Source organism: Bufo bufo, chromosome 9 (genome assembly GCF_905171765.1).
Source record: "Bufo bufo chromosome 9, aBufBuf1.1, whole genome shotgun sequence".
In the NCBI taxonomy this organism is placed as follows: Eukaryota; Metazoa; Chordata; class Amphibia; order Anura; family Bufonidae; genus Bufo; species Bufo bufo.
In genome coordinates, this window is record NC_053397.1 from 91714170 (window position 1) to 91729157 (window position 14988).

At 43.6% G+C, this 14988-nt stretch overlaps 1 protein-coding gene across 9 annotated transcripts in view; it reads right to left on the reverse strand.

The window, feature by feature from the left end:
- Window positions 1-14988, reverse strand: part of CFH (complement factor H) — a 1589177-nt gene that overhangs the window by 378659 nt on the left and 1195530 nt on the right. For 6 of the 9 annotated variants that reach the window (XM_040407275.1, XM_040407278.1, XM_040407279.1 and 3 more), the window contains one exon: window positions 9435-9614. The exons of the other annotated variants lie outside the window; for them this stretch is intronic. In XM_040407275.1, the coding sequence (XP_040263209.1) occupies window positions 9435-9614 (180 nt within the window). The remainder of the gene's footprint in view (window positions 1-9434; window positions 9615-14988) is intronic. 9 annotated transcript variants of the gene reach the window in all.

A 14988-nucleotide genomic window follows, 5' to 3' on the forward strand; every position in this document is an offset into this window, starting at 1 on the left:
CTCCAGTCCCCATATGGAGCCGCAGATTAAGCTTCCAGAACCCTTCTCTGGAGACCGGAGGAAGTTTCATTCTTTTAAGGAGAATTGTAAACTTTATTTCCGTTTGCGCCCCTTGTCCTCCGGCTCTGAGAGTCAACGTGTGGGCATTGTAATTTTCCGATTACAGGAGTGGGCGTTCTCTTTACCAGCTGATGCCAGTTGTTTAGCATAAGTAGAGTTTTTTTTTCAGGCCCTGGGTACCCTGTATGATGAACCCTGACAGGGCCCTGGTAGCCGAGACTGCTCTTAAGGCACTGGTTCAGGGCGATCAACCCGCGGAGGAGTATTGCACCCAATTTAGAAGGTGGTGTGTTCCCTCAGGTTGTAATGAACCAGCCCTTAAGAGTCAGTTCAGGTCAGGTTTGTCTGATAACCTGAAAGACCTTCTAGTGAGTTATCAGCTTCCAGACACTCTAGAGGAGATGATGACCCTAGCTGTTCGACTCGATCGTCGGGTTAGAGAGAGACGACAGGAATGATAGTTCTCTTCTCAGGTGGTGGTCCAGCCTGAGGTCTGTACCACGAATGGAGCTGAGGTCTCTTCCGAAGAACCCATCCATGTTGGCATGACCCGAGGGGATCTGCGCTGCAGACGTGGAGTTTGCTTTTACTGCGGAGATCCTGACCATTGGATTAACCAGTGTCCTAAGAAGATACTCTCCGTCAAATCTCCCAAGGCAAGGCAACCTAAAGACCAGATACACCCTGATATTTAGTGATGGACGAACATCAGCCAGGACGGTTCGCGAACGGGATCAAATGTTCGCGAACCGCAAGTTTTCGCGGCAGGCCCTATTCACTTTAAAGGCCGGCGAACCAGGAATACCTTCAGGTCATATTTGCAGCCACCAAATACTAGACGTGCACAAATAGTCCCACAACATGGACAGGGACATACCAGATGTATTATTCAAATTTGCGATTTCCATTCATTATTTTTTTCAATGCGAAATATCGGCAATGTAATTTTCGCCTATGCGCATGCGTGGTGAAAAAAAAAAAAAAATCCCCAAAACCTGTCCTGCCGCAAAGTTCGTACAGGTAGTCATTAACTGCACGTTTCTGCTGGAGCAGCCTATCAAGCATATACAAGGTGAAGTTCCATCTCGTCAGGCAGTCACAAATCAGATGTCTGATGGGAAGGTGGTGTCGCCACTGAATGTCAGCAAGGCGAGCCTTGGCTATGTTAGAGCTTCTAAAATGGCCAGAGATTTTCCTGGCCTGCCGCAAGATGTCCTGGACCTTCCATTGCGGTGTTCCAATGGCCACAAATTTTTTAAAGGCCTCCGAGTCCACCAGTTTATATGGCAGTAGTTGGCGGGCTAGCAGTTCTGACAAGCCAGCGATCAGCCATTGGGCAAGAGGATTATCCGACATCATCATCTTTTTTCGCTCGAACATTTGGGGCAAGGAGGCCTGCCTTTTTCCAGATAAATGCGACGATGGCACGGTGGAAGGTGGAGTAGAGGATAACTGGGAGGAGAGAGGAGAAGGAGAAGAGGCAGGACGGTGAGCGCCGGGAGTATGCCTTTGTGGGTTCTGACTGTGTTGCTCCAACTGGGCTTGGTAATGGGAGGCCAGGTGTCTTCTTAAGGCGGTCGTCCCTAGGTGAGTGTTGGGCTTACCACGACTTATGCTTTGACAGCACAGGCTGCAGATGACAACATTATTGTCAGCAGCGGACACATTAAAAAAAGCCCACACTGCGGAGCCATGTGCCAGCGTCCTGGGAGCGCCAGATGTGACCGTGCATGGTGGATGTTTAGTTCCAGATACATTAGCAGTCAGCTTTTTGCCTCCTGTGCACTTTAAGTTCTGCCTGCTTCTCCTCCCTATCTGCTGCTCCGTCTCTCCCTCTGAACTCCCCTTCTCTTCCTCTCTTGTGGGCACCCACGTGACGTCCATCGACACGTCATCATCGGATTCGTAACCTTCACCACCACTGACATTAGAGATCTCACAGTAGGCAGCAAAAGCGGGGACCACCCTACTTGGGCTGATCTGGGTACTGTCGTCAGACTGCTGGGTGGCGACCGTTGATACCTCCTTTTCCTGATCCGATGCCAAGAATGGCTGTGCATCGGTAAGGTCTTGGAATGTTTGGGAAAAAAATTCCTCTGACTCGAGCGGAGGGGATATGGTGGTGGTGGTGGTGTTTGAGATATGGTCCCATATCTCAATGGACTTTATCACTGACCTGCCACCTGCGGAGGGTAAGACTGTGGTTTGGGTAGTGGTCAATAGGTTTAGCAAAATTTAGCATTTTTTTCCTGTCTAAACTCCCAAATGCTAAAACTCTGGCGTCTATATTTGTGAAACAGATTGTGCGTTTACATGGTATTCCGGAGAATATTGTATCTGACAGGGGTGTGCAGTTTGTGTCCAAGTTTTGAAGGGCTTTCTGTCAGAAATGCCAGATTTCATTCTCTTTTATCCGCCTAGCACCCTGAGAGTAATGGGCAGACTGAACGCCTCAATCAGTCTGTGGAACAATTCCTTAAGTCATATTTGCTGATGACCAGCAATTATGGGTTAAATACCTTCCGTTGGCCGAATTTTCTCTGAATAACCGTGTTAATTATTCTGCTGGTGTTTCCCCGTTCTTTTGTAACTATGGTTTCCATCCTCGTTTTCATTCTGGGTCATCCGTCTCCTCCTCTAACCCCGAGGCGGATAAGGTCTCCTTTGAACTGTGCACAGTTTGGGCTCGGGTTTAATCTAACCTAGAAAAGGCTCAGAATACTCAGAAAATCAAGGCCAATAGGAAAAGTTCTAAGGGGGTGAACTTTCAGGTTGGGGATAAGGTGTGGTTGTCCTCCAAGAATCTCTCGCTCAAGGTAGCTTCTAGAAAATGTGCTCCTCGTTTTATAGGGCCGTATAAAATTACAGAGGTGATTAACCCGGTATCGTTTAGGTAGGAACTGCCCGAGTCGTTCCACATTCGTGATGTGTTTCACAAATCTCTGCTTAAAAATAGATTGAACCTGTTGTACGATCGCAAACCACGCCTCCGCCGGTTCTTGTTAATGATTCTGTGGAGTATGTGCTGTCTAAGATTGTGGATGTCAGGAGAGTGCGTAATTCTTTACAGTACCTGGTCCACTGAAAGGGCTATTGCCGTCCAGTTGTCCCCTGTCATTACGACTTGCGAAGCAAGTAGGCAGGGCCAGGGGTGACGATGGAGCGGAGTGGTCACTTCCCTCCCCCCTGTGTGTGTGTGTACGCGACCGTTACATATATCCTCAGAAATTCCCCAGGATGGATTGAGGATAAATTCTTTAAGTTAATTGAGAGAGTTATTCACAATTTACTCTGGGGAAGAAAGCGGGTTAGGCTTAAAGTGAAATATTTTCATATGCAGATGGAGCACGGAGTACTAAATCTCCCATTTTTTAAGGGGTATTTTATAGCCTCACAGCTTTGGCTTTATAAACATTGGGAAGAAAGCCCTCTCTGCAGGCATCTATTGAGTAACTCTACATATGATAATATGTTTGTATTATTAGAGTCTGGGTCACTAGCCAGAGTTCAACAGGAATATAGGGAAACTAGTAAGCTATTTACTAAGTCATGGAGCACTATTAGAGCATGGTTTGCAATAAAAGGATCGCTTTACTGTACACCTCTCTGGCACAATTATTATTTACAGGAGTTAGATAACCTAGCAGAAGAGAAATTCTGGCAAGAAAAATATATGTTGTATGTTGCACAAGTGATGAATAATGGAAATATATATTCATTTTTGGAACTGACACAAAGAGAACTTATAACTAACTTATCATGGTTTAGATATTTACAATTATGTTCAGCACTAGCTAGTGTAAAGGGGAAATCATTATTACAGATAGACACCTGGGATAGATATGGGGAAAATAAGATAGATAGATAGATAGATAGATAGATAGATAGATAGATATGGGGAAAATAACAACTATCTTAAGGTTAGTGTCACCTAACTTTAATCACGTATTAGTTCAATTTAATATTATACACAGAATATATATTACACCTATATGGCTTAATAAATGTGGGGTGAGAAACACGTCTAATTGTCCACGGTGTAATGCATTTTGGGCCGATCACCTACACATGTTTTGGTTTTGCACGCAATTGACAGAATATTGGGAGACAATAGTTACATTTATTTCCCAAATAAATAATTGACCAATGTAAAGATGCCACCATTTGGAGGACCAACAATCATAATAGTAATCATAAAACCTCTTTTCAGTTAGCATTGGTCCTTTAAATTTATGCTAATGGACTTGTGTTTAGTCAAATGGAACTCACTGTTGGCCAAGTATTGGGCGATGTTAGAGAACCCTAAGGGCAGATAAACTTACCTAAAAGTGCGGCTTACAATATCCAATGTGGGGATTCGCTCTGGTAGGCAGGGTAAGCGGACACAGTACAGAGGCAAAAACACGGATGTAAAGCAAAGTTCAGTCTTTTTTTCACACAATAGGAAAAACAAGCCAAAAGTAACGGTGTTCAGTTTTGGTGCCTGTTCACACCACACAAAGTCCACAGTGCAAAAAACCTTCACCTGGTCAGTAGTTTTCCACCCGCAGTCCACAGCAGGCTTTAGAGGCCTGTTTCCCCAGCATGCGGCTCTCAAGACACAGACTTCACAGCTTCTCTGTCATGGAGGATAATCCACACCAGCTGAACGTGCTGGCTGGGTTTTTATATCCCAGCCAAAACCCAGCATGGAACCATGGGGAACAGCCACCCACCCTGCTCTCAATATATCAATACAGAAATGTTTTACCTTTTCAATTCTTATTCAAGAGTGCAAAGGGTGTTTTCCAATTTTCCAATTTGGTGGGTAGCATTTTAAATCTCTGAGTGAAAACGTGAAATACTAGTCCAAAAATCTGTGTCAGGACATTTCTAGTGTTGTTGTGTTGTGGAAGGAGAGGGACATCATATCATAGTAGGTTGGCAAATTCTGTTTTACAGTTGAGAAATCTTTTTTTATGAATTTGACATTAAGCCCAAATCTGTTAGTGGTGCCAATACTGCATTATTTCAAAAGTAAATTGTTAGTACTAATGTCTTTAATGTGTTTGTGGAAAGATGAGGACATTTTATTGCTTCTCTCTGTCTTTAAGTTCCAGAAAACAGACTTGCAAACCGTTTCATACTTTGTGTGACTATACGTTAAGCCAAAAATGTCAGGAATATGGAAGGGTTCCAAACAAAACACCCAGGGCCTGCCTTGTCCTGCCAAGGGCAGAATGTGGCTAGTAGTAGCAGCAGCACCAGCTATCCGACCCGAAGTAGCAGTTATAGTAGTAGGCCGCAATTTTCCCTGTATACAGAAGGGTGTATCATTACCACTGAGAAGAAAGAGGATGAGATTGTGAATTGGATGGCTCACTCCTCCTTTCAGTCAAAGCAGGATGATGTGGAGATGACTTCTCAGTCTGACACCATGCCTTGGAGCCAAGGGTCACAGAATTCCTCCTTCTCCTCCTCCTTTCAGCCCCAGAGAAGCCTTTTAGTGCCATCCTGTATGTCTTCACTGTCCATTCTTTTTCATAGAAGTGGAAACAAAATCCCACCAGGCCCTACAGAGGATAGTCAAGAGAGTCTCCCTTTAGATCACTTGTGTGAGAGCAGTCAGCATTTAGACTACCCTGAAGAGGATAATGATTGTGTGTTAGACAGGAACTGGGAGCCAGAGCGGGGTGCTGAGAATGAGGAGGAGGCAATATCAGGACAGGAGGGTGGTGGCACTGGCAGCAATAAAGAGCAGAGATGACATACCTCCCAAAGAACTGCCAGGGCCGTATTTGCTTAGGGATATGGTTATTCCACTGATACTGTGGGTACATTAGGCCCAAAATGTGCCTGAGTTAAGCAAAGCGAAACTGCCTCTAGCTCTGTGCAAGTGTCTCCTGTCTGGCAGCATTTTCCTATGCAGAAGCATTGCCCCGTGCAAGCTCTTCAAGAGTAAAATAAGCCATGGACAGCCAAACATAAACATAGGCACCACAGCTCTATTGAAGCACATGAAGCGGCATCACCCCATACTTTCAGCAAATAGAGGTGGCAGCCAGCTATCAGTAGAAAAGTTTCCTCATTGTCTCTTGCAGCACCCAGGCAGTATGGTGTCTTTCAGTGTCAACATTACTTTCTTCTTCTCACACTTCTCTTCCTCTTTCGCTTCCTTGTCAGTCATTAGTCAACGAAATGCATGGCCAGCAAACAACTGGTGTGCAAGCTTAATTCCCACCTGGCCAAGTTTCTGGTGGTACAGTGCTGTACCATTTAGTAAACTCTGCTGCCTAGGGAGCTGATGGTGTGCACTCAGCCTCGCTGGAAGATAGCTACTAGACATTATTTGTCCAAAAAGTCATTCCTGCATTGTACGTCTCTCACCACCAGGAAACGTGGGCTACTCTCACTGTACAGCAAGGTTATTTACAGGCAGACACAGTACATATCTTCCAAGGCCTACTGAGTTAATGTTTTTGTGGCATCAGCCAGACAGTGCCCCAGCAACAAGGCCTGGTACATTTGACCACATTCGATTTAGTCGGACTGGCTCCCAGAGCAGGTATGTATCCACTTCCTGAACCTCCTCTTACATAGACACTCTCTTGTCCCCAAAAGCAGCAGGGCACAGCGTCACTCCCAGACCTCTTCCTTTCTATCATAAGTCAAGCGTTTCCATGCAATGTTGTAGTTATTGGACTAGCCGAGAGTAGCCATACAGGTAAGCAGTTGCTAAACTACATCAAGCAGCAAATATCCCACTGCCTGTCAGCCAGCCAACTCCAACTGGGTAAGGTGGTCAGCAACAATGGTCACAACATTATGGCCACCCTGAACCTGGGGGAAATAACACATGCTCCTTGCATGGCGCATTTCATTAATCTTGTTCTGTAATGCATTTTATAAAAGTACAGTGGCTTGCGCAATGTGCTACAATGTTCAGGAGACTCGTCTTGCATTTCAGCCATTCTTACGTGACAAGGAATGCTCTCATGAACTTAGAGACAAAATAGGTCTGTCGCTACACTGTCACTGAAGTCCTAGGTGAAGGAGAAATAGAATGCTGATGATGATGACACAGGTTATGATGACACCCAACTGTCTCAGTGGAGGGCAGAGCTAGAAAGAACTGGCTCTTTGGGCACACTGGCCAGAATGGCAAGATGTATGCTCTTTTTCTTATGCACTGAAAGGCATATCATTGACATCAAGCAGTCTGATGATTAAAAGGATAGCCATGCTTTTAGACCTTTGCTATCAAAGCAAAATGGGGAAATTTTTTCTTCCTGCTGAAAGAGAAGTCAAATTACTTTATTACTAGGAAACACTCTGTATGCAACTTGCCGACACCTACCGTTACCATATCTGAAGACCCTTGTTACCCATACTGCCGATACCAAGGAAGAATTTTTCTAGGCTCATTCAGATCAAGCCACTCTTTCTTCTGAAAATTAACACTTGTGCATGTATAAATATGAGCAGGCTTCTGCCTCTGATAATGCACCATTTTTGGACACTCGTGCAGAAAAAGACAATCTTTCTTTTGACAATTATCACTTGTGCATTTAGAAATATGGGCAGGCATTCGGTCCTTTTTAAAGCATGATTTTGGATACTTGTGCAGAAGAAGCCTTTCTTTCTTTTGACATTAATGTGTGTATATACACAGGGGCAAGCATTTTCCTCTTTAAATCCTAATTTTTGGACACTCGGTACTAGCAAGCCACTTGTGTTTAAATACCACCTACTTTTTGTGAGCTTTGTAGTATAAAAAAGCATAATACATGCAACATTGCAGTGTGTTTTATATCATGCTGTTTTTTAACACTCTCAAACAAGCGTTTACCCATAGCTATGTATGACAGTGTCACGCTGATATTATTTGCTATTGCTGTTATTGAATTCAAGAGCTTAGGGAGGGGGAATAAAACAGCAAAAAATGTATACAAAATTAAAAAAGAGATACTAGAGGGTGACTAGAGAGTGTTATATCATATACCAATTTTCAGGGGAATTGAAGCAACTGCTATTTATGTAGAATTGATTTGAACATGAATTGATTATTTTTTTATTTTATTAGATGAATTGGAGACAAAACGAATTTCAAGAAATTGGCTCAGCTCTAATACTATTAGGCCCCTTTCACACGGGCGAGTATTCCGCGCTGATGCGATGCGTGAGTTGAACGCATTGCACCCGCACTGAATCCTGACCCATTCATTTCTATGGGGCTGTGCACAAGAGCGGTGATTTTCACGCATCACTTGTGCATTGCGTGAAAATCGCAGCATGCTCCTCTTTGTGCGTTTTTCACGTAACGCAGGCCCCATAGAAATGAATGGGGTTGCGTGAAAATCACAAGCATCCGCAAGCAAGTGCGGATGCGGTGCGATTTTCACGCCAAGCAAGTGCGGATGCGGTGCGATTTTCACGCACGGTTGCTAAGTGCCGATCGGGATGGGGACCCGATCATTATTATTTCCCCTTAGTACAATAGGGCTGGAGGGGTTAAAAAAATATAAATAAAATTTAACTCACCTTAATCCACTTGTTCGCGCAGCCGGCATCTCTTCTGTCTTCATCTGTGAGCAATAGGACCTTTGATGACGTCACTACGCTCATCACATGATCCATCACCATGGTGATGGATCATGTGATGGACCATGTGATGAACGCAGTGACGTCATCAAAGGTCCTATTGCTCAGAGATGAAGACAGAAGAGAAGCCGGGCTGCGCGAACAAGTGGATTAAGGTGAGTTAAAATATATATATTTTTTTTTTAACCCCTCCAGCCCTATTGTACTATGCATTCTGTATTTAGAATGCTATTATTTTCCCTTATAACTATGTTATAAGGGTAAATAATACAATCTACACTACAACTAACCCAAACCTGAACTTCTGTAAAGAAGTTTGGGTCTGGGTACCACAGTCGGTTTTTTATCACGCGCGTGCAAAACACATTGCACCCGCACGATAAAAACTGAACATTGGAATGCAATCGCAGTCAAAACTGACTGCAATTGCATTCCTACTCGGGCGAGTTTGCCGCAATGCACCGGGACGCATCCGGACCAAATCCAGACACACCCGTGTGAAAGAGGCCTTAGATAGAAAATGCATATTATTTCTGAAAGCTTCATTGTCAAATCTACACACAGTATATAGGTAATTATTTTCCATGTAATCTACCTATTAAAATGAGTATTCCCATAAATGTTTTATATGAAAAATGTTATGAATGCCTTAAGCAGAGAAATTAAATATTATGAACATTGGTAAGCAGTGCTCCCCTTCCTTGCTGTCAGTAGAGTGCCATTTATAAACAGTCTGATTGTGGTAATTATTTAGTGAATGTCAAGTACAGTGCATGCATATACAGAGGACTTACTTGCAGCAGTACATCTCGGATAGTTTATCTTTCTCTGTTCACATTTGGCTTCAAGTTTATTTTCTGCCATCATTCCGTCATTACACTGAAATAGGATTGTTTGACCATGGTCCACTACAGTGCTCAGATTGTAATGAATATTATTGGCAAGCATAGTCGATTGTTGTAATACACAAAAACCTGGAACATAAATATTAATTTACATTGTTACTGATGTGTATTCATTAGGCACAAGGGATGAGCGGATTGATTCTACACAAATTAAATTTGTTAAAAATTTCCCAAAAGACTGAAATTTCTTCAAATAAAAAACTTACTACATGATTTGTTCAACGTGGTGGCAACAATTTTTAAATCAGAAGAGATCTGTGACCAAAAAGGGATAATTTTTGGATTGTTTTTAAGAAAAAAATAACAAATGCTGTCTTTGGATATAATCCTAGGAGAAGGTGCTCAGAGTCAGGGAAATCAGGGCCTTTCCATTCAAACTGAGTATATTCTGATGAAAGGAACCTGTCACATCAGATAAGGCTACTTTCACACTTGCGTACAGTACCACGTGGATAGTACCTCTGAGCTCATATCAGCCATTTGTATCTCTATACTCACCTTCGCTCCCACACAGTGTGCCAACAAACCATCGGTGTAATACATGGAGTACACAAACATGATGAAGAGGACTCCAAGAGGAATCCTCTCAATGCATTACACAGATGGTTTGTGGACATGCAGCATGGAAACGAGGTTAAGAATAGGCTGATCTGAACTCAGAAGCAGAAGTCTTCATGTAGTATTGTAGTTAATAACAACTGGTCTGAGGTTACAGATTCCATTTAAAATAGTCACAAAGATTTTGTGATAATGAACATATAAAGTAGTGAAACATAGCTACAAAATATTGCCATTCAGGGTTCTGGGGAAGCTTGTGCTTTGTAGCCAACAGCCATTGGCCAATACCTATTTTCACAATGTCTAATTTATATTTGCGTTCAAATTTTTTTCTTGCATTAAAAATAGAACCGGTGACTTAACCCTTTGAATACCCAAGGTTTTTTCGTTTTTGCATTTTCATTTTTCTTCCTTATCTTCCCAGAGCCATAACTTTTTTATTTTTCCGTTCACACATCCATATATGGGCTTGTTTTTAGTGATGAGCGGCAGGGGTCATATTCGAATTTGCGATATTTCGTAGAATATTCATCGAATATTCGCGAATTTGAATTTTCGTTAGGAGTAGTGTTGATTGCGAATCTTTGTAATGAGAATTTTTGTAATGAGAATTTTTGTAATGCAAATTTTCGTAATGCAAATTTTCGTAATGAGAATCAATGAGATCGTGAAAACTCAGATCCGATGGTATATTCTAACCCCCAGGCGATCCCATGGTGACGGGGACGCTTGTCGGGGAGGAGTATGCCAAAGTGGAACTGTACAGATTTTTTTTTAAAAAAGACGAATATTCTAGAAAACAAATATATTAGTTTTTTAGAATATTCGTAATATTCAAAAACAAGAATATAATGCAATATAGCGAATATTCGGAAAAAAAAAAAACTAATATAGAGCAATTTAGCTAATATAGTGCTATAATCTTCTTTGTCTAATAGTTGTAATTTTTTTCTGATCTGAAGTTCAGTTTGGAAAAAAATTAAAACTATTAAAAAAAAAGATTATAGCACTATATTAGCTAAATTGTTCTACATTCGTTTTTTTGTGAATATTCACTATATTGCTATATATTCTTGTTTTAGAATATTACAAATATTCGAAAAAACAAATATATAGCACTATATCGAATATATTGGTTTTTTAGAATATTCGTATTTTTTTCCATCTGAAGTCATGATTCCTCCTTGCTTAAGTTACTTCAGAGGAGCCTACCAGACGGGAAAGTAGCAGTGCGGGTGTTCACGGAGGCAGCGTTAGCAGGCAGTCAGCGCAGAGTGTTGGGGCGAAAATGCCATACTCGGCGGTGTGGCAATTTTTTGTTAGGCCACCGGAGGAGGTGAACATGGCCATGTGCAGAATTTGTAGGCAGAAGGCTAGGTGGTCAGGGTGCCGAGGTCGGCACCACGGCCCTGCGTCAACACATTCAGCGTCACCATAAAGTGGCCTGGGAGAACTGTGGCTCTGATATGGTGGTCCAGCCTGCTGCAGCAACCGCTACATCACCCAGTGGCATGCATTCACTTTCATGCAGTCAAGGCTCCACCACTTCAGCCGAAGGGAGCTGTCTGTCCTTCCCATCATCTGCTGTTCCTGATGCTCCTGCTCCTCGTACTCCTATTCTTTGTCAGTCATTCCTTCAGCAATCGATCACCGAAGCGATTGCCAAGATTCAACAGTATGCGTGCACTCATCCAACGGCGCAGAAGCAAAATGTGCTCCTGGCCAAGTTCCTGGTGCTGCAGTCCCCCCCTTTCCAAGTGGTGGACTCTGCACCATTCAGAGAACTGATGGCTTCTGCCGAGCCGAGGTGGAGAGTCCCAAGCCATCATTTTTTTGCCAAAAAGGCAGTACTAGCCCTGCACACATATGTAGAACAGAAGGTGGGCCAGTCCGTGAGCCTGTCAGTGTCTGCCAAAGTGCACGGCAACACCGACATGTGGAGCTGTAACTATGGTCAATGACAATATATGTACTTTACGGACCACTGGGTAAATGTGGTAAATGTGGTTCCTGCCCAGCCACACCAGCAATTTGGTCAGGTGATGCCGCTTCCGCCTCTATGTTCTCACGCCGTTGGTCCTGCGACAATGTCTGCATCTGCCTCCTCATCCTCCACTGTGTCCTCAGCCTCCACTGCTGGGAAAATTCATAGTGCTCCTCCAGCATACCACATGTGGAGGGCACGGCAAGGTCACGCTGTTCTGCACCTAGTTTGCCTGGGCAAACAGAGTCACACAGGGGCGGAACTGCTCCAAGTCCTTCATCAAGAAATCGAATCCTGGCTTTCTCCTCGACAACTCAAAATCGGAACCATGGTGACCGACAACGGGAAGAACATGGTGTCGGTGCTGTATCAAGGAGGGCTGAGCCATGTGCCCTGCATGGTGCACCTGTTTAGTATGGTTGTAAAGCTGTTCCTGAAGTCTTCACCCTATCTGCAAGACATCCTAAAAAAGGCCAGGAAACTTTGCATGCACTTTAGACACTTTATTTGTCAGTCTCCAGGACTATGGGATGAACAACGTCATTCCACTGATTCATGTTCTGCAACAGATGCTGCTAAATCTGGCTGGCCAGGGAACAGGAGACGTGGCGACTACATCTCATGGCCACATGAGCCCTGTGGGGACTGAACTAGAGGAGGAGGAGGAGGACATTCAAGCCTAGAGAAATTGGTGTTTTTTCTACACAGGTGACAGGAGAGGAGGAGCAGGAAAAGCCAGAGGAGCTACAGGGTGATGAGGAAGACGAGGCACATGACCCAGACACACTGTGGCAGTATGCAGTGGAGATGGAGGCAGGGAGTCCCTCCAAGTAACTTGCGCAAATGGCCCGATGCATGCTCACTTGCTTGTGTAGGGACAGCTGAAATGTCCCCATCCACCAGAGGGATGACTACTAGCTCTCCATAATGTTAGACCCTTGATACCGGTCCAAAATGGGGACCTTTTTAACACCTGCAGAGAGGGAGGACAAACTGAACTACTATCGAGACATCCTATGTAGTCAGTTGGCCGCTGCCTATGTGCGTTATCATCAAACCTCACGCAGGTCTGACTGGGGGTGGCCCTCTGCGCTCACATTCCACTGCCACACCTGCTGCCAAGTGCTCTTACAGCTACCCACCATCTTCAGCTGGTACTGGTATTGCCCCCCACCTCCCCACTAAGTCACTGGGCCACTCTGTGGTCTCCTCATGCAGCTGCCACCTCACTACTATGTCAATGGGACACTCTGTGGTCCCATCATGCTGCTGCCACCTCACCACTATGTCACTGGGCCACTCTGTGGTCTCCTCATGCTGCTGCCACCTCACTACTATGTCAATGGGCCACTCTGTGGTCTTCTCATGCTGCTGCCATCTCACTACTATGTCAATGGGCCACTCTGTGGTCCCATCATGCTGCTGCCACCTCACCACTATGTCACTGGGCCACTCTATGGTCTCCTCATGCCGCTGCCACATCACCACTATGTGGTCTTCAAATGCTGCTGCCACCTCACCACTATGTCACTTGGTTATTCTGTGGTCTCCTCATGCTGCTGTGACCTCACCACTATGGCTCTGGGCCACTCTGTGGACTTCTCATGCTGTTCCCACCATCCCCTATCCATGACTGGGCCACTATTTTGCCTTTTTGGCCTGGTTGACATCATCATTTATTTGACACTTCTGATCTGTCAGAAGGAAGGAAAAATGAAACGCACAACGGATCCTGTTTATGGAGCAGCTGTAAGGCCTGTATGAAATCGTCCCTATTTTGCATCAGAATTGGCTTATGATTTGGTAGCCAAAAGCAGAAGTGGGTACAAAACATAGAAGACATGCAAAGATTCCATTCACGTGTCATCTCTGTTTTGGATCCACTCCTGTTTTTTTTATGCCATTAGCAATACTGATGGATTACTGACCAAATGCTGACAGGATACTTTTTTTGGGGTTATTGTTCTGACGGATCACCCTCTTCACTCTGTCAGCGGGGCTCTACTTGTATAAGCATTTAATAGAACAGGTTCTGTAGACATTATGTGGAATCAGCTGACAACAGTGTAAAAGGAGTGTGCTCTTTCACACTATAGTAGGATCTTGGGCCTCTGCATGGTTCTTTATAACAGACGCTTGAGTTATTTGGTCATTTTTGGCCCCGTAGTTGACCCCGTAAGTGATTTTAAGAGCGATGCCTGTCATCTCTGTGTCATACTGACTCACAGTATTGTTTTACTACCACAGCATACTCCCTGTGCGTGTTACTGCAAGACACAGTGTTCTACACCACTTTACAGTCTCTCTGCAGCAAAAAAATAGCTGTTTCTTAAGGCGATTCACCACAAATAAATTCAGATCAAATCAATCTTTTCGGAAAATTCGGCGAACCGACCAAATAAAATTTTTGAGAAATTCGCTCATGTCTAGTTACTATGATGCGCAAGAAAAGCTTTGCAACTAATCAGATTTTTCCTAAACTTCGGATCAAATTCCGCTTTGGATGCTTCAATTTGCTTAACACTACAATTGACCTACCTGGGACCAGATTTTTATTCCTAAGTACTTTTGAAATGGCGTAAAAAGATGCCAATGTTGGATATGGATTAAACAAATATCTAAATTTAAATTCATCTTTAGTAATCAGGGCTTTACTCTTAGCTTCCATTAGGAGTGTATTTAGTTATTTAGATACTTTACTGAGACTTTATATGTTGTTGGATTCTCAAGAAGTCTCATTGCCATGTTAATGTATTCTTGGTTCTCCATAATTACTACATTACGTCCCTAGTCAGAGGATTTAAATTCTATGGCCCTGATTTTTCATACCTTCATTCCAGAATTCTGGCTTCAAAAAGTCGCAAAATATGGCTTCTGCAGCTTTTTAAACTTGCGAAAAAA